Source organism: Eretmochelys imbricata, chromosome 8, assembly GCF_965152235.1.
Source record: "Eretmochelys imbricata isolate rEreImb1 chromosome 8, rEreImb1.hap1, whole genome shotgun sequence".
Classification (NCBI taxonomy): Eukaryota; Metazoa; Chordata; order Testudines; family Cheloniidae; genus Eretmochelys; species Eretmochelys imbricata.
In genome coordinates, this window is record NC_135579.1 from 56,639,834 (window position 1) to 56,664,321 (window position 24,488).

At 41.7% G+C, this 24,488-nt stretch overlaps 1 protein-coding gene across 1 annotated transcript in view; it reads left to right on the forward strand.

Annotated features, from left to right (window-relative positions):
• HMCN1 (hemicentin 1) overlaps positions 1-24,488 on the forward strand; it is a 323,326-nt gene that overhangs the window by 275,750 nt on the left and 23,088 nt on the right. Inside the window, exons 77-96 of the mRNA XM_077823933.1 lie at positions 5-169; positions 360-467; positions 6,429-6,566; positions 6,696-6,830; positions 7,862-8,131; positions 8,526-8,716; positions 10,136-10,349; positions 11,014-11,190; positions 11,392-11,582; positions 12,745-12,826; positions 13,517-13,786; positions 14,630-14,800; positions 14,958-15,128; positions 16,341-16,511; positions 17,498-17,668; positions 18,414-18,584; positions 20,301-20,471; positions 22,386-22,535; positions 22,779-22,916; positions 23,239-23,360. Coding sequence (XP_077680059.1) covers positions 5-169; positions 360-467; positions 6,429-6,566; positions 6,696-6,830; positions 7,862-8,131; positions 8,526-8,716; positions 10,136-10,349; positions 11,014-11,190; positions 11,392-11,582; positions 12,745-12,826; positions 13,517-13,786; positions 14,630-14,800; positions 14,958-15,128; positions 16,341-16,511; positions 17,498-17,668; positions 18,414-18,584; positions 20,301-20,471; positions 22,386-22,535; positions 22,779-22,916; positions 23,239-23,360 — 3,377 coding nt within the window. The remainder of the gene's footprint in view (positions 1-4; positions 170-359; positions 468-6,428; positions 6,567-6,695; positions 6,831-7,861; positions 8,132-8,525; positions 8,717-10,135; positions 10,350-11,013; positions 11,191-11,391; positions 11,583-12,744; positions 12,827-13,516; positions 13,787-14,629; positions 14,801-14,957; positions 15,129-16,340; positions 16,512-17,497; positions 17,669-18,413; positions 18,585-20,300; positions 20,472-22,385; positions 22,536-22,778; positions 22,917-23,238; positions 23,361-24,488) is intronic.

A 24,488-nucleotide genomic window follows, 5' to 3' on the forward strand; every position in this document is an offset into this window, starting at 1 on the left:
TTAGTGCCCCCATCCATAGCAGATGAAGCTACCGATCTTCTGGTAACAAAACTGTCTCCAGCAGTAATTTCCTGCACTGCTTCAGGTGTTCCTGTCCCCTCAATCCACTGGACCAAAAATGGGATACAACTCCTTCCCAGAGGAGATGGCTACAGGATTCTGTCTTCAGGTATTATGCATGACTTGAGTAGATGCAGAAAACGCTAGAAAAAGGTGCATTACTATTTTCATTGTAAATATTTTAGAATAAAAATGTAGGGTTCTTAAACGGTATTATGATTTCTCTGTTTTCTTTAAATGTAAGATAGTTATAATATACTACAATACTGTATAATGAATTCTCTTTTTTTCTGCTCTAGGAACGATTGAAATAACTGCTGCACAGTTAGACCATGCAGGAAGGTATACCTGTGTGGCCCAGAATGCTGCTGGCACTGCACACAGACATGTTACTCTTCACGTTCAGGGTGAGGTGGGAACTTGAACAGAAACATGTTTTATAAAGAGCGTTAGTTGGTTTTGAAAAGAAAATGTTAGAATAATAATACAGAATAATGGTAACACCACATTGTGCTAGTCTTACTTATGTGAGTAGTTTCATAGAGATACTGGCTACTCATGGAGTAAGATACCACTCAACGTAAGTAAGTGTGTGAAAATTTGGCCTTGTGTCAATATATTTGTATTTGGTGGAAGCCACAAAGCGAGGGCTATTTTAATTTAGACTGATTGAGCACTCAGAATACAATGTAGAAAGCAAACATACATTGACAAAGGCGTGAACTAAATGATCTGATAGCTTTTTCCAACTCTAATGCCTAGGATATTATGATTTGGCCACAAGTATGACCTGCTTTGATTTTTTCTGTTAGGGCTTTTTCTGTTTTATTGTTTTGTTTAATTAAAGTAGATTAATTGGGTGAACTAAATATGCAGGGCTAAATTCTATAATCCATATGCTGAGTAGTTCCATATTATGCAAGAGTAGTCCTACTGGGCTCATCAAAAGGATAACAGAATCCAGCCCTCAATAGTTAAATGTTCTTAGCCTCTCACATTGTGCAGTTTGTCTTCATTTTATTTTCCAGTCATAAAAATATTACAACTTCTTCAATATACACTATGTGTATTCCACACATAAGTATGCAAGTGCACCTGGACCTGAGTCTGGAATTTTTTTTTTACAAGCAGAGCCATTTGCCCACGCATGTGCCCTGGCTCTTCTCGAGTGCTGAACTGAGGGCATAAAAGGGGTGGGTTGACACCTGTCCAGTTCCTTCTTAGCACCACCTGGTTTGAGTTGGAATCTTGGGTGTTCTCATTTCCTTTCTACTGCACCATTGCTCTAAAGATATTGTATATTTAGTTTTTAGCAGTTTTGTCATTTTTATAGTGTAGCCTAACATAGGTTTCCCCCCTTCTATTCCCCACACCGAATTTTTTCCCCCCAAGGAGTCTGGGATTGTGCCCAGCATCCTGGGTGCAAAAACTGTGTTTCCTGTCCTTTCTCCTTTTCTGTGAGCAACAAACATCAATTCTGCCTCTATTGCCTGGGTGAGGCTCACATCTGTGCCAAGTGCAGCATCTGACGCGCCTTTTCCCCCAGAATTCATGAGGGCTGGGAACTGAGACTTAGAAAATATATGATGGAGAAGGTAATGAGAACTCAATCAGTTCTGGACTGAGGACAGCCCCTTGTATATCAGTCTCAACAAGCTGGCAGCACCCCTCCAAGCATGAGCTGGGGGACGGAGGCTAAGCCTAAGGAGGAAGCTTCACATGAAAGTAAGGGGCACTCTCATAGATGTAGGGATGAGTCATCTTTGTCTAAAACTGCCCTGAAGAGAGAGGATCCCTCCCTGAGCATGTCAAAATTGGAAGAGCCAGCACACATGGGCACTAAGGACTTAGGCCCGAGTATTTCTTCTCAGCAGGAGAAGGAGGTGAGCAGGGGTATGGCTCTGATGGTTACAACATTGGCTCTGATGGTGAAGACTCAGGATAAACAGCTCCTGGTGCTCCCATCCACTTCTAGAGCCAATGCAGTACTGGTAGTGACACAGCCCCAGAGGGCGCCAAGTGTCATGGTGACCAAGAAAGCTCCACCTCCACCCATGGACTCTCCTTTTACCCCAGGGCAGTCTGAGACCTAAGTCACCCCAGAGGACATCTTTTCTCTTCCCTATCTGCATTAACCTCTCTGTTGGGACAGACTTTATTCCAGGACATTATACCAGAGGAAAAGACTAGCCCAAGGATGCAGCATCATTCTCCTATCCCACCTGCCAGCCTCGAGGCGCAACCTACAGAACCATAGGCTCTGCCAGTAGTGCAGGATCTGGCTTTCTCTTTGGATGAGTCAGAGGCGCCACAGGACTCTTTGTGGCACCAGACAGAAGTCCTTGAAGATTAGACTTCCGGCCTCCAACCAGACACAATTCATGAAGAGGTAGGTTGTACCCTAGGCCATGGGGTCCTCCTGTGCCAGTTGATCCATCTGTTGGCAATATTGGGGGGCTGTGAGCTCCCTACCCTAGACTCCCAGGATCAGTGCATAAGCCCTATTTGCCATCACTACGCACAACCAGCCCCATCAGAGTATTTGGAAGAGGAAGATGAGCTGGATTTGCTGATTCCGGAAGCAATCTTGTTGTCTTCACCAGATGAGGAAGTTACTCTATCTCCACTGCAAGACTTTAAACAATAGCAAGAGCTCATGCCCAGGGGGGGTCAGCAGAGCTACAGATTCACCTTAAAGAAATCCAGGATCCTCAGCACAGGTTACCGGACATGCTGCAGCCTGTCAAGTGGCCCTCTCCATCAGCAAGGCCATTGTGGGTCCAGCAAAGGTAGTTTGGCACATTCCTGCTTCTGTTTCTCCCACCCCTAAGAGGGCTGAGAAGCGTTAATTTGTTCCGCCCAAGGGTGACAGTTTTTGTTCTTTGAGTGATTGCACACGTCCATTCCACTGTAGGTGTATGTGCACGCCTCGTGCACAGTTGTTGGAAATTTTTCCTGAGCAGTACCTGTTGGGGTAGCCTGAGCACCCTCTGATGCCTCACACCATTCCACGCAGACATAAAGGGCTGCACTGCCCCCCCTTCTGTTCCTTCCTATCACCAGTGACAGTTGTTTGTTGGACTTGCAATGCTTGTTTTTTTCATATCCTTTCGTGTGTATAGTACCTTGTAGCGTTAGTTTAGTATTAATTAGTTATAGATGTGTTTTACAATACCCTCTTTTTAGTGTGGGGTTACTGGTGCCCAGTTGGGTACCAGGTTCGGTACTGGACTCATGCCCTATTGTATGCCTTAACTCCCATTCCTCTCCTGCCCAAAGTGTTATCCAAAGTTAAGCAAGATTCTGCTCACCTTATTCTGATAGCCCCTGCATGGCTCTGTCAACACTGTTTTTTTTTTTTTACCCTATTAGCACTATTGGTCAGACTTCTGCTGTTTCTCCTGAGAGAGGTGAATCTTATCTCCCAGGACAACAGCCACCTTCTTCATCCCAACCTTCAGGCTCTCCACCTGACTATGTGGATGCTTCATTGCTGAAGTTTGCTTTAAGGGGGTACAGGAAGTCCTACTTTCAGTAGGTCTACTTACCTTGCTAAATGGAAGAGATTCTCTGTCTGGTTCACACTGAGAGGCATTCCTTCATCTCAAACTCTGATTAGCCGTATCTTGGATTATCTTTTGTTTCTAAAGCAACAGGGATTGGCTCTTAGTTCTATTAGAGTCCATTTGGCAGCTATGGATATCTGGTCATTTTTTTCAAACCCTGTGTCCATCAGGTTTCTAAAAGATTTGCTTAGATTATACGCTCAGAACCATAATCTGGTTCTGCAGTGGAACTTAAATTTAGTACTAGCAAAGTTGATGGACCCCCACTTTGAGTCATTAGTGACTTCTTCCCTGTTCATATTAATGAAAGTAGTTTTCCTGGTTGCCATAACCTCTGCCAGAAGAGTGGGAGAGCTATGAGATTTGGTATCAGAGCCTCCCTATTGCAACTTCCTTTAGGGAGAAGATTTTCCTTCAGCCTCACCCTAAATTCCTGTCTAAAGTGGTATGTGAATTTAAATCAAGAGATTTATCTATGAATATTCTTTCCCAAACCCTATATGAGTAATGAGAAGGAAAAATTTCATACTCTAGCTGTTAGAAGAGCTTTGGCTTTTTACACAGTCTGGATTACACCATTCAGATTTTTGTCTCAACTTTTTGTCACCATTTCAGGTGGAGTAAAGGACCAACCAACCATGCCAGATTCAGACAAGTTGTTCTTCAATCCTTGTTCAAGTACACTCCAAGCCCAGTACCAGTTCAAACTGCTTGTGAGTCATCTACAATGGAATGGACATGTGGAATCCGTAGAAGAAAAATAAATGGTTGGTTACCTTTCTGTAACTGTTCTGCAACAGCTGAACATGATCATCTGAAAACTAAAATTCCACATGAGCTCCTTTGTGTCAATAATTCCCTCTTTATAGGAGGGCACATGGTTCATGGCTCTCAACATGAAAGATGCATACTTTCACAAAGACGTTCACCCAGCGCGCAAGAGGTTCCTCAGGTTCCTCTTTTGGTCAAGAGCATTACCAATTCAGAGTCCTCTTCTTAGACTGGCCACAGCACCCAGGGTCTTTACAAATATTTTTTTTCAGTGATGGCAGATTGGATGAGAAGAGTGGGATTTACAGTCTTCCCATACCTCGATGACTGGCTTCTGATAGGCAACTCCTAAGAAGAAGTCTGGTAGGCACCTTAGCCTTCTGGCTTCCCTTGGTGTTTGTGTCAACCATGAAAAATCCATGTTGATCCCAGTGAGGCACATAAACTTTCCAGAGGCAACGCTGGATATGACCAGAGCGAGAGCATACCTACCTCTTGAGAGGTTTCGTGAATACTCTCAGACAGCAAGTCCCTATCGTACCCAGGACGCCTTTCTCTCCTTAGCCATGTGTCCTCATGCAAACATATGACACCACTCACCAGGCTTCATCTTCATTGCTTACAAGCCTGGCTTCTCTCCATGTATTCACCAGAGAAGGGCAACATAAACGGCAGAGTGACTGTTTCATCCAAGGCGTTGAACTCTCTTGTCTGGTGGACAAAACCAGAGAAGTTTTGAGTGGGGACCCCTTTCCTCACTCCAACTCCCAAGGCAACCATCGTTACCAATGCCCCCTCTTGGAGGCATATGATCTTCACTCATCCTGTCACAACTAGATTTCTGAAGAGGCTTCTTGGATCCTTTCCACCATTGGTGAAGTTCACATCTTAGCGGGACCTCAGTTTTGTTCTGTCATATCTCATTAAACCTACCTTTGAGCCTCTAACAACATGCTTGATGGCTGATCTGTCCATGAAAGTGACCTTCCCAACAGCTATAACGTTAACCTGATTCAGTGAGCTTGGGGGAGGGGGGACACATGGGGGACCTGCCATATACTGCCTTCTCTAAAGGAAAGGTCTCGTTATGCCCCCACTTCAGATTCATCCCTAAAGTAGGTTCCGAATTTCATATGAGTCAACACATCCATTCACTAGCATTTTTTCCCAAACCTCATGCCTCAGAGGAAGAGAGAAGGATGCATCTGGAATTTCAAAGAGCTTTAGCTTTTTATCTACAAAGAACAAAGGACATTAGAAAGACAGCTAAACTATTTGTTTCCCTAGTAGAGCAATCAAAGGGGCAAGCTGTATTGGCACAGAGACTTTCTAAGTGGAGCTCTGGTTATATTATCCTTTCTTACCAACTAGCTTGTATTCCCCCTCCCCCCCACTCCTGGAAGGGATGAGGGCTTATTCCACCAGAGGGAAGGATGCTTTGGTTGCATCTCTGAGAAACGTACCCTTACTAGAGATATGTAGAGTAGCTACTTGGAGCGCTTAGGAAACTTGCACAAGACATTACACTTTGGTCCAATTGTCCACTGTGGAAACAGCGATGGGGACAGCAGTAATAGGGTCAGCTGTCACTTCTGTGTCCTCGCGCACACCTCCTGTTTGAGTACTGCTTGTTAATCTTCCATGTGTGTAATACACATAGGGACCATCACTCAAAGAAGAAATGGAGATTACTTACTGTAACTGGAGGTTCTTCGAGATGTGTGGTCCCTATCTGTATTCCCCTGTCCATTCTCTGCTGCCGATTGTTTAGACTGCAGTAAGAATGGGAAACTGGATAGGCATCAGTCCACACCACTCTTTATGCCCTTGGTTCGGAGCACGAGGAAAGCTACAGCACAAGTGCAGGCCAATGGACAATGCTTGTGTAAAAACAAAACAAAACACTGGTGCACATGCATACCCATGTGTGGAATACAGACAGGGATCACACATCTTGAAGAATCTCCAGTTATGGGTAAATAACTTCCATTTCTAATCAACTGCCTCTTTCTGTGCCATTCCAATTCATAGAGCTACCAGCTATTCAGATGCAGCCAGGAACACTAGATGTTATCCTGAACAACCCCATTCTTTTACCATGTGAAGCAACAGGTACACCTCGTCCCATAATAACGTGGCAGAAGGAGGGCATCAATGTAAACACAACAGGTATCTTAGCTTTATGATGCTAATAATTCTGCTGTAGCATTTAAACTTATGTTCTCATTCTTTAAAAATATTGGTCTAATGACCTTATTTATAAAAATGTTTTTTCTACCTTTCTTATGCATGTTTTAGGCAATAGTTATACAGTTCTCCCCAGTGGTAGTTTACAGATTGCAAGAACAGCTGTTGAGGATGCTGGCACTTACATGTGTGTGGCTCAGAATCCAGCTGGTACTGCCCTAGGGAAGATTAAGCTAAAAGTTCAAGGTAAGTCATCACCATAACTCCAGTTTTATAGACTGCATTATACACAAGAAAGCTGTGCACATTCATGGTTAGTGAGATCCCTGTTCTGAGCAACGTGTATGGACCAAATTCATTCCTAGCTAACTGCTACGGAAGGCACTGGGACTTATGTCCACTTACACCATAGCAAAATTTGATCCTACTGGAGGTTTTAAGATTTTTCCTCTATAATTTGGACTTGTTATTTAGTAAACATTTAAGATTGTAAAAGTAGTTCCTGCAAACAAATAACAGAACTAGTTGATTCCCTGCAGCAGCCAGCAAGCATTTCTTCTCTACCTTCAGAGACAGCGGTACACCTCAAAAAGAAAAACAAGATTGGTTTTTATCTCACATGGAGAGCAATGGAAACCAAAAATATAGCGGGGATATGAATTGTCATTACTATGTGATGGTGCAGTGCAATAATAGGGCTTTAACACATTGTCTCTCATGTGCTTCATGATGGGTTCACACTTCCATGACAAACCCACTTGAACTGCTACCAAAAAAGAATACTTTTGTAAGGTCTGCTGGTAATGGTCCACAATTCGCCATTAAGTACAGCCCCTATTAACTTCATGACCTTCACCATTACAGGTATTGCTAAGAGGTATCAGTCGTGATGTCAATTGTACTTGAAGTGTTTAGTATGTGAAAAATGCCTGGGCGCGATTGTGCATTGTATGATCTTTGCACTCAGATGAGCACCAGATCTTTGGTTGTTCTTGGCCTCTGCCCAGAAGGGCATAGCTCTGCACCTTCCTTTACACCAGTGCAGGGCACGTAGTGTGCTACCAATAGAATGTCATATATTTGCATTTCTTTGCAGCTGGATTTGGATGCTGTTTTGCAACTGTAGCTGATTGGTGAAATTATTTAGGAAGAAGAGTAAACTGTGTTTTTTACATTATTCTGGCTAGGATATAAAGCATGTGTGTGTATCTGTGTATGTGTGTGTTTAAGTTTATACATTTCCAAACAATGTGTTTTACTACTTAATTCTCTTTCAGTTCCTCCAGTTATCAAACCTCATTCTAAGGAATACATAGTTGCTGTGGATAAATCTGCCACTCTGCAGTGTGAAGTGGAAGGCTACCCAGTGCCTGAGATCATATGGCACAAAGAAGGACAGCAGGTTACAGAGTCCTTTAGGCAGCGAATTCTCAGCACTGGGGCTTTGCAAATTGCATTTGTACAGCCTGGTGACACTGGACATTACACGTGCATGGCTGCAAATGTGGCAGGATCAAGCAGTTCTAGCATGGAACTCATTGTGCACAGTAAGTATGACTAGGAAGGAATGACATAGGCTGGCCTATTATCATGATGGAAGTCCCTTACACTGATGTGTTAGAGGCCAAAGTTGTAGTGAGAGTCTTCAAGATAGTTACACCAGCTAGAATAAAACTCATTCTTTATGACATAAACAAACCACTCACTGGCTAGCTTTAGAAAGAACCAGCCCCTGTGGGTATGTTTCTACATAATTTTCTGTTATGTAGGTTCCACACCTTTCTCTGGAGCTTTGGATACTGATCACTGTTGGAGACATGATTAGATGACCCATTGGTCTGGTCTGATGTATCATTTCCAATGTTCCTACACCAGTATGTGGCTGGATGGAAGGCTGAAAACTACAGACAGTAATTAATCTCTTTTTAAATCTCCCCATAGTTCCACCGAAAATCCGAAGTTCAGATGTGCAGCACACAGTCATTGAGAATTCCCAGGCTGTTCTGTCATGTGTGGCTGATGGTATCCCAACACCAACAATAAACTGGAAGAAAGACAATATACCTTTAAAAGACACAGTAGGAAAATACACAGCTATGCAGTACGGAGATCTCATTTTGGAGAATGCTGTTGTAAGTGTTATGAATTTGAATCTCCTCGTCATATATTGTGTTTTCTGTCACATGAAAATTGAGCAGCATGAAAGGTTTTATTTGTCTGGAATGAATGAGCAAGAAGACTGTGGGGAGCCTGTAACTCTTATGTCAAAACAAAGTCCCCAGGGTCAGGGTTGAGGCACAGTGTAGCCTTACTTGTAGAAATCATGCTCTGAAACTACCCAATTGCTACCTATTCTGTGGATAAAGAGGACCGCTGTTTCCAAGAGTGCTGATCATGGGAGATAAATTCACAACATTTTTAGAATATAACAGCATAGAATACACATTGTAAACACAGTCCAGTGCTGTATTAAATAAGTATACTGAAGGATTTTGTGGAGCATAGTTTTTGTTTTTGTTTAGAAGGTCAGCACCCTCCTTTCTAGTGTTTTGCATGTTATTTTTACAGCCTAAGAAATGTACAGCATGATGCAATGTAAGCCCATTGTAAAGCCTCTGATGAGCAGATGGGGTTGAATGCCTCCAGTGAGGTGCTGTACGCCTTCAGCTCTCCCTAGAGTCAATGGAAGGTATGGGCAAGCAGCATGTTGCAAGAGGTGCCCAGTACCATTCAGATCTGGCCCTAAAATGTATTAAATAGTGGAAAAATTTCTGCAAAGCTTGCAATGTAAAGCTCTTGGATTTGGCCATTTGGGCATTTTCACCAAGGAGCCTGCTTGTCAGCTAACATCTGGAAATTCCAGATCAGTCCACTCACATCTCCTTTCTTGCTCAGCATTTTTTTTCTTCTCTTCCACAACATATACCTTTGTCTTAGAAGAAGTCGCAGTAGTTCCAAGCATTCCTTTAAAGGAACATGTCTGTTAATGGCAGGGGGAGCTTTGCCAGTGTGGGGTCCAGTTTAATGTTATGAAGTGCCACATTTAAGGCTGGTTTTGTCTACTCTACTTGCCATTCCTGAAATTATTACTATGCTCAACTGCTAGTTGCATTTACCTTTTCCCTCTTAGCTCTTTGGATTCTCTTCTGTATAGTGTGAACTCTTTATTGTACCTTCAATTGGAAGGAAAGTAAAATGGACAGCTCCACTATTTATGATGCCAAGCTATTCTGTGCTTGGCTTCCAGCCAGTTTTAAGGTTGGAATAGGAAGTCAGCCTATTTCACTTTACTTGTCCTTACCATATCTGTGGTGTATTAGTCTCAGGTAATCTGCTGGGTTTGCTACACTCAGGTTTCTGTGTCATTTAATCATCAAATTAGGCCAACGAGTCTGACTCATCATAGCTTCCAATATATTACTAGCGAGTTGCCAAAATTTAAAATTCAAACTGAACTCAAGTTCCACATTTTTTGAGATTTCCCCCCATCATTACAACTGATGATGTTTGAACTCCAGCCCCTCCCCCTATTTTTCCCCCTTTCCTTTCAGCCTGAAGATTCTGGCAGTTATACCTGTGTTGCCAGCAATGCTGTTGGTGAAGATATACACACTGTCAGCCTGATGGTCCACGTGCTCCCAGCTTTCACTGAACTGCCTGGAGACATAGCTTTGAATAAAGGAGAACAACTCAGGTTAACTTGTAAAGCAACTGGGACTCCTCTACCCAAAATAACTTGGACTTTTAACAACAATATTGTCCCTGGTGAGTGATGCCAGTGTTTATTTGGCAGTCTGATACAGATTCTTTCCCCTTCCAGAAGTGGTGTTGGTGTGCAGTGATGTCAGTTTGAGATTACAGTATAAAATTCATAAGGGGAAAAACATAGTATGGCCTGGGTAACAAACTGTCTAGACAATGGTGATATCTGGAACTTGTTAGTGTAGAATACCAAAACTACAATTAACATTAACTTGCCTCTGTTCCTGGACTCTGGAGAAGGGCTTTAGGAACCCTGTCCCCTTGCTGTGTCAAGCTGCATGTCCCATATTAAAATGTACACATTAGGTATAATAAATATTCCAGCATCTAAGCACAAAAGATGACTTCCATAAGCACCTGTATGACTAAAACTTCACTGTTGGTGGAATGCAAAACATGAACGGTCTGAAAGGAGAAGCAGAGCAAATTCATTCACAATGGAGTGACCAGTCAAGGAACACTGTTTGGCTGACTTGTTCAGCCCTCTAAAACATACACACAGACAGGGAAAGGCACAATAGGATCTGTAATCAAAGGTGTCTCAAAAATCAGTCCAAGCAATGGTAAGTTCTTTTATAGAAGCATGCCATTGAGCCATGTTGCTAAGCAGCCTTGTGAATCTAAACCTATTCCTGTAAAATATGTATCACTTGTTGATATTTTCCAGAGCTACTTCAATATTTTTTAAAGACATCTCTTCTCCACACAGCAAAACTTGACAATGCTAATGGACACAGTGAACTAGTTATTGAAAGAGTATCTAAAGACGACTCTGGTACCTATGTGTGTACAGCAGAAAACACAGTTGGCTCGATAAAGGCTATTGGATTTGTGTATGTCAAAGGTACGTGTAAATAACTGCAATATCAGGCACAATCAGTGACAATTTCACACAGCCTCATTTTTAGTTGTATCCAATAGCACTGCCATGGTTAATTGGAAAAGGGGTAACAAGTTGAACTTCAGATCTTATGAAAACGAAGAATGGCTATCAGTAGTTTCATTTAGACTCTCTTACTTTAGCTTTGCTTTTTATCATTTTCAGAGCCTCCAGTCTTCCAAGGGGATTATTATTCTAGCTGGATTGAGCCCTTGGGTGGTAATGCTATATTGAACTGTGAGGTCAGAGGAGATCCACCTCCAACAATCCAATGGAGCAAAAAAGGAGTTGGCATTCAGATTAGCAACAGGATCCGACAACTCAGCAATGGTTCTCTTGCCATCTACGGCACTGTTGTGAGTCACTAATCATTAAAATGTGTTTGTATGCTACATTTAATTATTGTAAGTAAATAAATTTATCCAAGAGGATATATATTTTAACTGAATATAAATTTGCCTTTATTAAAAAAATATTCGGTAGCTACTCTACATTTTAAAAAGATGTAATTTTTTTAATGCAGTCTAAAATATCCTGCTCAAATTACTGTGACCTCACTAACATAGCAAGGGAATGTTGTATCTGTTCTGTCCAGCCCCTATAACCTTGCAGAGCTGTATTTTCAATAGGACTTAACACAGCCTCAAAACTTGGGCATACAAAATCTGATAATGAAATCCTGGATTTGTTGAAGTAAGTGGGAGTTTTGACATTGGCTATAATGGTGCCAGGATTTCACCCACCCAGTTTAATTGCTTGTGCACTTAAATCCTACATTTGAAAGTTCCAACTGGTTAGGTGCCCCACCTTCTAATATGCATGTTCAAATTGCATGTTCATGATTTGCACATTCAAGTTTAGAAGCTGCAGTTGAAAACGTGGCCCTTATAAAAGGTTTTAGAAAAAGCTTCTAAATTTACAAATGTAAATAGTTGAAGAAAAAAACCAGATTTAGCTTAGTATTAATAAAAGTAAAATGTTAAAATTGCTATTAAAACTTTTAGTTACTGGGTAGTAACAATAGTAGTCTGTAGTCCTCCTTGTATAGCTAGACTTATAATCTATTTTATATACTTATACATCCAGCACCATACTATATAGGAATCTACAATATTAACAAGCAGATGGTTTTGACTTAGATGACTTCAAACCTACCATATAAGTTCCAGAAAAAAAGACTCAGTCTCTCAAAAGGACATAAGCAACATTGGAAAGAATTCCATGTAGATACTATTTGGATGCAGTTCTCGTTTTTCTCTCTATCCTCACCTGCTTGTAACAAACTCCCATCCACGTTAACCTTTTAATTCAAGTCACTTTGGATGTAATTTAAAAGACTGGCAGCTTATATGATAAACTTTTCTGGTAGTTGTTATTGATTTCCCTCTACTTCCTTAAGGTCTGTTGCATGCCATACTGTACTGTAGCAAATTCACTGAGAGGAAATGCATTGTGAAAAGATTAACTTACTCCATGTAGGTTGATAGTTTATATGATTAGTTGTTTATTGTCCTTTAGAATGAAGATGCTGGTGACTATACATGTGTAGCTACAAATGATGCCGGCATGGTCGAGCGCAGTGTGACACTAACGCTTCAGAGTAAGACTCAAACCAGATATTTAGTGCTACAAGAGTGGGGCCAGAAAATGACTTCGGATACATGTGTGCAAGTCCCTTTGTAGTTTTGGGAGGAGATAGTCAAAATTCACAAGTGGGAATTGGGCACCTCACTGCTCTTTCTGTCTTTGGCATAGTCTTGAGGGCAGAATTGGGCTTTAAATTAATTCTTACACAAATAATGATGGAATTTTAGAATAATTTTTTTACTGACAGAATTTTCAAACATCTCTTCTCTATTTATAACTCAGAGAAGAATCAGACCTTTTATCTCTGTTTTTGTTTCCTTGTGTAGAGAATGGGAATAATATCTACCAAATTTAGGTATTGTGAGAATTAATTGAAAAGTGTTTTTGCATTACTGATGGTACTAGTTGTTTGTAGAATTGGGCCTCAGTCCTGTTTGAGGCCTGTGTGTGCTACCACAATACAAACCACAATACCACTGTCATTGTTAGTATATTCTGGGTCATATTTAATTTCCACCATTGACCTTGTATTTCTCAAGGATCTCTGAAGATGTATAATAGTAGTTAATGACAAAATTAATGAAGTAGGATTTCATGCTTTTTCTCAGACCAAACCTCTATGCAATGAAGAAAATGTCATCTGCTCTTGTAACCATTTATTGCAGAATGCAGTGATGCTAAAACAGTCTCTCCTCTCTCTTAGGTCCTCCAGTTATTACAGCTGAACCAGTAGAGATGGTGGTTGATGCTGGTACCACAGCAATCCTGAACTGCCAAGCAAATGGAGAACCTACTCCAACCATTGAGTGGTCCCGCCAAGGCCATCCTATCCTCAGCAATGACAGAGTGACTGTCTTGTCTAATGGCTCCTTGCGTATTGTTGCAGCACAGAAAGAAGATACCTCTGAATATGAATGTGTGGCTAGAAATCTAATGGGATCAATCCTTGTTCGAGTGCCATTCACTGTCCAAGGTACATACACCAAAGTGCTGTCTAGTGATTACCAAATTGCGAGATTCCAGCTTTAAAACAGAATAACTATGACCAAGGTTTTATATTCCTTACATTTACAGGTTAAGTCTATTGGGACTTGTCAGTGTCTCTCTTCTTCACAAAATTTTGTACTTTCATTCCACTTTCTCAACTGTCCATCATCCTCAGCATGCTCCCAAGACAGGCAGCTGAGAGTGAAGGAATATGCAAAGGCATGTCTACACTGCCTCACAGTTTGGACTCTGGGGGTGTGAAAAGCAGTGTGAACCAAATTGCTGTGCTGTAACAGCCCCATGTGGACACTGTGAGTGCAAATGAAAAGATTCCTACTTCATATTAATGTAGTTCTATTTGAAGAGTTAATGCGAACTCTTTGGTTTGCACCCGCAGCGTCTGCACGGGGGAGTTACACCACAGCTCTTTGGTGCACAATGCTCTTCAGACCCCTGTAGTGTGAACTGCAGGGCAGTTTAGATATGCCCAAAGACTCTATGTTAGAGATGATCCTGAACTGAGATGCTGCCTACAGAGTACATTCCACAACTTGAGTTCATCTCTAATCTGGGAGAATAAATTATAACCATGCCAGAATAACTGAAGTATTTTCTTAACTAAAGCATGAAGAATTCTTCACTAATGATAATATGATGCTATCTGGATATCTGAGGGTGGCATCTGAACTTGTGCAGGGTTATTTTGATCTTTTTTTCTAGAAATGCAAAAATTTAGCAGATCTTTTAACACAGCTGAGAAAGTATATTCCTGAGCCTGATTGTATAACCCACATATTATAAATGCTCACATGTAATTTTTCTACTGCAGTGCATGGCGGATTTTCAGAATGGTTTGAATGGCGACCATGTAGTGTAACTTGTGGTCAAGGTATTCAGAAGAGGATCCGTCAGTGTAACAACCCTCTCCCTGCAAATGGTGGGAAGCACTGTCAGGGGCGTGATACAGACATACGCAGCTGCCGGAACAAACCATGTGCAGGTAGATTTCTTTAATGAACTCATACAGTGTATGTTTAACAGATCTCCATGACACCACCCTTTGATTGTTTCTATTGTCTGGAATTCTTTGACTTATTGGGGAGAGGATATTTTCTATAAGATATTTGGTAAAACGATGCTTTTTTGATGTTATGTAGTGGATGGCAACTGGTCAGAGTGGGGGTCTTGGGAAGAGTGTTCGAGAACCTGTGGACAAGGTAACAAGACCAGAACCAGAACTTGTAGTAACCCAACAACTCAACATGGCGGAAGACCATGTGATGGCAACGCTGTGGAATCGATCATGTGTAACAACAGGCCTTGTCCAGGTGAGAAGAGTGTGTTTATTATAAGTTGCAGATACTGATCTTTACAATTTCTCAATTTGGCAGCTCTTCTTCTCTAAAGCCCACATACTTGCCTCTTTCACTTTGAAATAATTTATGGGAGGGGGAAAAAAAAGGAAAAAATGATATTCTAGTTTATCTATTTAAAAATTCCCTCAGTAATTGAAAGGTTTTCAATTTACTGAAATTTACATCCAAAATTTAGGTTTTTAAAATATGGAGGGTGCTTTATAAAACTGACCATGAAAAATATTTTCAGAGAGTTTTTTATATTGATCTTAACATTCCTTGAAGTGTTTGCAACCTAAACACATCAGCTTTGTATGCTAGTGCAATAAAACTGACCATTCTAGTCCCATTGTCCAAAGCCAAGTAAAGTGGAAAAAAGATAACTCAGCAGCATAAGGGGTGCAGAGTAAAATACATTGTTTTGGATTTAGTAATTTAAGGTATTATCAGCGTCAGAGATAACGTATGTATTTTCTTTGACAACATCCTTTTAATTTTTAATTATGATTTTCTCTGCATAGTACATTTAGACCAGATAGGTCTATTCGTTATTGGCATTTTTCCGACTATTCTCTTCCCCCCCCCCCCCAACTTCTCTGCTGCTCTGATGCTACACTTTGATCCACTGAGACAATTTTCTGTAGTGCCCTACAAAACCCATTCTAACTGCGGGTCCCTGCTGTATATTAGCCAGTGGGGCTACTATATGAGCTATATAGCTAGCAAGCCCCTTTCCCACCAAGATTGTGTGCCACTACAAGTCAGTCAGATTCCATGATTTATGAAAGGAAAGCAGCAGGTCTGATCCCAAGCCTACTTTATTCACCTGGCAGAATCACGGTTGTTCGAAGTTCGTGGTCAGGTGAAGTAATGTTTTAAGGAAACAAAAAGGAAAGCAGTAATATCTCTCTGGAAACTGCTGCTCAGTTTCAGCTGTTGTTCAGGGAACAAGTTTTTCAATATCTTAGTCAGATTAGTTAATTTGTGGACAGTGTGTAACGGAGAAAATGGAGTTATAATAACTTTTACTGTGAATATGTCTCAGTATTCTTTTATTTATTATTATTTATTTATTTATTTATTTATTATTCTTTTTATTTGGGCCAGAGAGCTGAGTAGCTCAGAACTTCAAGTTAAAGCCGTTTTGTAGTTTCAATGTAGTTTTTGTTTGTGCTGTCTTGACAGTGGAAGGTGCATGGGGCTCTTGGCTGCCATGGGGACCTTGCAGTGATACTTGTGGGAAAGGTACTCAGACCAGACTGAGGCTGTGCAATAGCCCTCCTCCATCATTTGATGGGTCATATTGTGAGGGGCCCAATACACAGATGCAGGTCTGCAACAAGAGACACTGTCCAGGTAAGAAGCATAAGACACAAACAGAAAATAAAGGACTAGCCTATTTGTTTCCTCTCAAAACTCTACCTATTTTGTACTTAGAGCTGGTATAACTGCTCCATTTGTGGTGGCAAATACTGCAATCCCTGATAAAATCAGAATTTAGTTCCTTGTTCCTACTCAACATTCCTTATGAAAAGCGTTAACAGTCATAACATATGGAACTGGCCCTTCCCTCGCAACCCTGCTCTTCCCGATGTTTCCATTCCTGCTGCCTGCCATTGTGTAAAAGTAGTATGTAAATCCTTGGCAGCTAAGCATGTAATTTCTGCAGATCTTCCCACCAGGTCTCACTAGCCTTTGTTATTCATTAATCTTCCACATCTACATGTGGACAGGAAAGGTTCAATTTTCAGAACACTCCCTTAATATAAATTCAATACAGGGTAACTGGGTGATATTGAATGGCCTGTGATATACAGGAGGTTAGACTACATGATCTAATGGTCCCTCTGGCCTCAAACGCTATGAATCTTGAACACACACAGTGCCATATCCTATGCTAAATCCCCATTGTACCCTCTTAGTGGTGAAAAGGAGACTTGAAGCTGTACTAATTGAGTAGCTGAGGATTCCCTTTGGGTGACTCAGCACCTCCACTGCCTGCCTGCCTGCTACCGACCATCTTATTGCGTTGGTGATTTCAGTGATTGCATATCCTACCTGCTTGACCTACTTACAGGCACATGAGAATTTTGGGGAGTCACTGTGGATGGACAGTCACTGCAACTGTTATGCTAACAGATGGATTTTAATTTAAGTAAAAAAGTAATGGGCCAGATCCTGTTCTGGGTTACACCCTTTGCAGTCCTATTGTAGTTCAAGGGGCTGCATGGATTGAGACTCAGCACAACACTTAGTGCAGTATTTTGCTGATACAACTATGCTAGATTTGATTATTTAAAAAGTGAAAGTTTCATTGCACAATGTCATCAATTTTTAACCAGTGGATGGGCAGTGGGCCACCTGGGCTGGCTGGAGTGCCTGTACTGTATCCTGTGGAGGAGGCACCAGGCAGAGGACAAAGGACTGCTCAGACCCAGCCCCTCAGTTTGGCGGGCACAAATGTGAAGGAAATGATGTACAAATTGACTTCTGCAACAGTGACCCTTGCCCCAGTAAGTGTTTGGGATGCCTGGGGGTTAGATTGAGAACCCATGTGGAGGGTGGCACAAAGTGTGTATATGGTAATAGGGGAAATGAAAAGAGCCTTCTTCCTCACCTTGTGCCCTTGCACAGGGCACTGACCCAATCCTGCTCCTTGCACACTTGGCAAGCAATGGAAAGTGGGATTTGGATACCAGAAGCTGCACTAGACTCCCCAAAGGAGGAGGGATGAGAGCAAATCCGTATCCCCAACCAGCCTCTTCATCAGTCAGCATAGTTGCACCATTGCATAGGCTGGGAGTTGGGGAGTACACACTGCTAAACGACATAGCAGTAGTAAGTGTTGTGTGAGCTCCTGCAGCAACGTCAGACGCAGCATGCTTCCATGAGTTGCAGGCAGTATCTTTAAGTCACAATCTTGCTATTTTACACACACAGTCAGTGTAATTGCCTTTTTCAGTACCTCTCTCCATTAGATATTTGACTTATATGCTGCGTGCTTTCCTAAAGTAGTAAAGCACTCAACTACAGGGCTCAAGGGACTGTTAATATACTCTGTGGAATACCCCTGCAGTGGCAAAAATGACTCAATTGGATGCTTAACTCTAGAACTTTTTGGCTAAAAGAGTGGTAAACTTGGAACCGTGTGAAAAATTTCTCTTCAGAAAATATATTTTCTGGTTTAACTGTTCGTTGATTCCATATCTGCTGTCATTAAGCAGAGTGTATGTAAAGACTTTTATTTTAAATTTGCAGTTCATGGCAACTGGGGTCCATGGAGTGGTTGGGGAACATGCAGCCGAACATGCAATGGAGGCCAGATGAGGAGATATCGGACCTGTGACAACCCTCGCCCTGTCAATGGTGGAAGAGCATGTGGAGGGGCTGACACGCAGATACAGAGATGTAACACTGACTTATGCCCTGGTGAGCTTATATGGTAACATAAGGCAATAAATAAACCTCTTCTAACATGCGTCAGAGACCAAGATGCATATACTAGGCAAGCAGGAAAGAAAAAAGTTCTGTAATTATGCCCAACTTCATAGAAAGATCTAATCCAGTCTTACTGGGTTCTTATTAAAAAAATTAAGTGTCTGTCACACTAAAGTGATTCCCCCTTTAAGGGGTTATATTTTATATAAACAAGGGAAATAACGATCAAAAGACAAATAGCTTGTGAAAACAAAACCCTTCATACCCCCAACAATTCTTAATTCTCACACTAATGACATTTTACAGAGTATACCAGTGACCCTTTTATAATGTATTACAGGAGCAAAGTCAGTACATCTAATAAAACCTAAACCAAATCTAGCTGCTTTCTCCTAGATAGCTAAAACTTGTCTTTTTACCAAGCAGCCTTAAATGGCCTAATGCTCCTCTTATTTCATCAGTTCTACACCCTGCTCAACCCCACTGAGTTCCATTGAATTACCAGTCAAGCCCTGTGATTTGAAACTTGTTCTCAAGTCCATGGGGATATCTTGGCTCAGTATTTACAACAATAATCCAGAAATGGATTGCATTCAATTGTGCCATGGTTAACAACAGATCTAAAAATATTCAATGTTTTTATTAATGATTAATGTATTTTCCTTCTGTGTGTCACCCATCTGGTATTATTTTAGTTTAATTTGTTATAATGATCTCTTTGGTCCATGTGAATGTTAGCTTTTGTGAGAAATGCCAGTTCTTAGCCCCAGAGGTGAAAGACCCTCTTTTGCTCATTATTCCCCTTCAGTGACCTTCAATGTGCTTTGTTGTCCCTGACCACCTCTAGGATTAAGAGGGTAGTTCAGTCTCCAAGCCCCGGTCAAATATTTGGAGTCTCTAGTGAGACTGTCAGCAAGGATGACAGTAAATTTTGAATGTGGACAGCTGCTCACTAAGATCAGGTCTGAGACCACTAGCTCTTTTTACACAAGGCAACCAAACAGCTGTCAGGTGACAATAGCATTCAGTTACTACCTAACTGAGCCAATTTTGAATGGGACACAGTCTGAGTTTTTCATCTCTGCTCATTAACAGTCTGCTATTGTTACAGAGCCAAATCCATTGATTCAGTGCCCAGCCCACAAATGGAGGCTGGAAGCAGTCTCTGTCTCCAGCATTCTCTTGGTCTGGGTTGGGAGTCCAGGCAGCGGATTCTCTCACTGCAACCTGCCTGCACTGCGGCATAAGGGAACTCCCAAAACCAGCCTGCGCCCACTCTTTGCACAGAAGAGCCATGGTGTATTCCACTGGCAGGGGGACTCTGTGGCCATAGAGGTGGCAGCAGGGACCACCCCATTTTGTGCAAATAATGTTCTTGGCTAGTTATATTATGCCTGGGGACTTAGTCACATATCTCTCTACTAAATCCTCATTCATTGCACTGGAAACATTCCCTGAAAGATCCTCTTTCTTTTGAGTAAGGCTGATCTGTGGGCATGAACAATTTCAAAGGTATTGCACTTTTTGGGGCAGCAACCTGCCTACATAAATTATCATTGAAAATGGTACACCGTCCTTGATAAAGCTGACGTCTTGAAAAATACAACATGGAATTTATATTTGAAGTGTAAATTCACTGTTCTGTATAAAATCTGAAACATCTGCTACAAAAAGCCAGTTCTTTCAACGTTGCATCCTTGTTTATAGTGGATGGAAACTGGGGAACATGGCAAGCTTGGATCAGATGCTCTGCTTCTTGCGGAGGAGGGGAGCAGACCCGAACACGGCTGTGCACTAATCCAGCCCCCTCAAATGGTGGACGTCCTTGCCCAGGAGACTCTTCACAGCTTTCCAGGTGTAACATCCAAGCATGTCCAGGTATGTTATTGCAGAGACTGAACACCAAAGCAAATGAACCAAAGAAAATGCCTAGTTTATTATTTATAAATCTTTCAGTAATGAGTAAACCTGTTCATTCAGCATATCCTTTCTCCAGATATGTCATAGCATTTAAGGAGAATCTGGTAACCATTCTCTGGCCAACTATAGTCAGCAGAATGCTGTTATAATAATGCTGAAGCATTTGACAGTTTTCAAAAAGAATTTCCAGAGGCACTTTTGATCAATTAAACTCAAAACCTGCAGTGTTTAAAAGGTTTCTGCTCCATGATTGCATTATTGAAAAAAAAAAAAAAAAACATGCAACTAAGGCAGCCAGTCATATAACATGAAAACTGAATAAATAATAGTCACACTGAACAAGGTGTAAAGCTGAAAATTGTTCACCTGAGCTTATCAAGAAATAAATACATTTGCAGAAATGCAGGCTAGTTTCCAAATGGTTCATAAACAGCAAATGGAGCTATGTTTGCAATAGTTAATTCAATCAGCTCTTATCTCTAGTTTAAAAAATAGTGCACAACAGTGAAACGATTTAGAACTGGGGCGGGCAAACTTTTTGGCCTGAGGGCCACATTGGGGTTCCAAAACTGTATGGAGGGCTGGGTAGGGAAGGCTGTGCCTCCCCGAACCCTAACCCTATCCACCCCCTCTCGCTTCCCGCCCCCTGACTGCCCCCCCTTAGAACCCCCAACCCACCCAACCTCCCCTACTCCTTGTCCTCTGACTGCCCCCTCCTGGGGCCCCCACCCCTGGGACCCTACCCCCTATCCAACTCCCCCTGATTCCTGACTGCTCTGACCCCTATCCACACGCCCCGGGACCCCACCCCCATCCAACGCCCGCCCCCTCTAAAGCCCCTTTCAGAATGTGGCCCTGCGAATGTGGGCAGAGGACTCAAGAGGAGCAGGGGCAGCCAGAGAGAAGCGGCGATTTCCCCTTCAAAGCTCCGCTTCTCTCTGGCTGGCTGCACGGCCGCCCGGTGCTCCTCCTGAGTCCTCCGCCTGCATTCGCCGCACTCCCGCCACCTGCACCACCCACCTGCTCCCCTGGGACTGTAGGGGAGCCTCCCTTCCTGCTCTCCCCTGACCCCGCAGTGCAGCTCCCTCCCGCACTGAGGCTGCGGGGGAAGGTGAACAGCGGGGGAGGGGCCAGTGACTAGCCTCCCCATCCGGGAGCTCAGGGGCCAGGCAGGACACTCCCACGGGCCAGATGTGGCCCGCAGGCCGTAGTTTGCCCACCTCTGATTTAGAACTACTGTTATAGATGTATGATATTGTGAGAATAAATCTGAAAGTGATATGGGAAAATCACTTATGCATCCTCAAAAGAGGGGTGCTATACTAGTGTAAAGTTCTATTTAATAATATTAATACATTTTAAAAAAATAGAAAACATGTCTGTCTTTGCCAATACGTTCTGTTTTGTCAGTTGTTGTTTTCTAAAACAGAGTGGGAACACACAGAAGTCTCGCTTGACATCTGGTATGACTAATACACTCCAGTGTCCTGACCAAATAATTACATTCCGCCTGCCTGAATTCTCCAGTAGTTTCAGTTGTACTTTCTTACCTGCCGTAACCTGTTGTGTAGCACCAGTTTGCACTGTTCAACAATTGTTGCTTTTCGCCCAGAAGTGGCTGCATTTCAGTGGTCCATAAAGTAATTCCTGGGTCATAATTTATATATCAGCTTACATTTATAAACGGTCCTGGTATCCTTATGGATATGAGGAGCTACGATTATTATTATATGAATAAACATTCCATAAAATATAAGTCCACCTGCACATAGAGAACTTTGTGTTCTCTCAGAGCACTCAGTGCTGCTCTTGAATATTTTTCTTTCAAATAGAGTTTTCACACATGGGGTGTTTTTCCACTTCTCCCAACAGGTGGGCCTCCACGTGCCAGAGGAAGTGTTATTGGAAATATTAATGATGTTGAATTTGGAATTGCTTTCCTGAATTCCACAGTAACAGATAGCCCTGATTCTGACACTAGAATAATACAAGCAAAGATCACAAATGTCCCTCGGAGTCTTGGTAAGTCAGTTTGCTTCCTTGAGTTATAAATAAACAAAGATGGCACTTAGGAATCTTCCTTAGGTTTGTCAGTTTTCAGTTGCCTTTCATTAAGGCACTATCCAAGATTTTAAGGAATTGGCTTCAATTTTTCACGGGCAGGAGGGAGGTGGAGGTCTTTTAATATATTTACATTTTCTTTACATCAAGAGAAAGGAGGAGCACACAAGGGGAATTTTTTAAAAGTATGTTATTTCTCTTTAGGTACAGCAATGAGGAAGCTAGTTTCCATTCTAAATCCTATTTATTGGGCAGCTGCAAAGGAAATTGGAGAAGCAGTGAATGGATTTACTCTCACCAACGCAATCTTCAAGAGAGAGACTCAAGTGGAATTTGCAACTGGTTAGTTACAAATAGAGATTGTGTCCCATTGTTATGTGACAAGCATAATACAAGGTTGAATTGCTTAATGAATATCATTTACCTTAGTTACGTTTGCTCACAGCAGCATGTTCTGGATAACTAGCTGACATGAGGCTTTATAGCCTTGCTTTTCCTAATTTGAATCTGAGGATTAATATAGGGAAAATTAGTGTTTATACACATGAATGACATATTAGCATAAATTAACATGGTTCAATATGGACCTAATTCAAATACTGTGCAGTTAACATAAATCACAAATCATGATAGGTTACAAATCAATGTGTGTTAAAATTCACAGGAGAGATTTTGCGAATGACTCATATTGCCCGTGGTTTGGATTCAGATGGAGCATTACTGCTGGATGTGGTAGTGAGTGGCTATGTTCTGCAGCTACAGTCCTCATCTGATGTTAACGTGAAGGTAAAATTACTAGCAAAAATGACATCTCTGCACTCTTGCTTCAGTTTTATATTTTTGTTATCTGACGTATTTTAATACAGCCATATAGAGCACCATAAGCTATGTTACAGTACTGACTTATTTTTATGATTGGCTTGGACATGTGAAGGAAAGTTCTTGATCATGATCAGATCACCTCCTCCTCCAAGATAAGGTGAGGGTCTACTGCTGTCAGGAAGATGGCCTGTTTTGTCTCCTGCAAAAGGCTGATGGGCCAAGCTAGGTTCTAGACCTTTGTAAGGGTGATGCTAGTCCTCCATTTCGCACAACCCTGGCAAAGTTTTCCCTACCTTCAGAGTGCCCTCAAAGGTCTCTGTCACAGGTCATCTGCAAGGATGGAGGCTAAAGCTGTGGTTGCAGAAAACATGCTGTGTCAGATTCCATAAAATCTCGATGATTTAATCTTTCCTATAATGTGGCTGTGGCAGAGGTAAGGAAGACCTTTTTCTGTGCCACAGTATTAAAGTCTTGTCCCATGGAGTTGTCCATAATGGTGAGCAGTCTAATTACTCTGACTTGCCTCACTTCTCTTACAGAATCAGCTTTTTCTAAATGTGAGGACTTTCCCATACTTTTTTCCCCAAAATGATCAGATACAGACTGGTTTGTCTGGCAGTCTTCAGAGCAGGAGGTTATAATCTCACTGCTTTGTCTGATAGTTTCATCATGTTGAAAGAGGTCTGATCTACTGAGTCACTGTACCACTGGCTCCACTATTCATGGCTAGTGGCAGGGCATTCCACACCTCTGGAACCCCTTTACTCCATCATCCCACTAAAGTCACTATTTAACACTTCAAATCTTAACTGCTTGGTCAAGCCATGGAAGATTTTGCTTGGATTAACAACAGGGATCAAGGGTTTAATTATGTATCGTGGATTTCGTAACTGGTTTTTATCCTGAAAGCATTTTTTTTAAAATTATAAATGTCACATCTGCATGTGCTTGTTGATGGATAACCAATCTAAATATATAAATACGGGGTATAGTAAATAAGGATGTTTAGATTTTTTTTGACATTTTGATACAATGCAATATGTAGTGCCCTCAAATATTTATAAAAGTTTCCTTACTGTGGTGTAATACTTC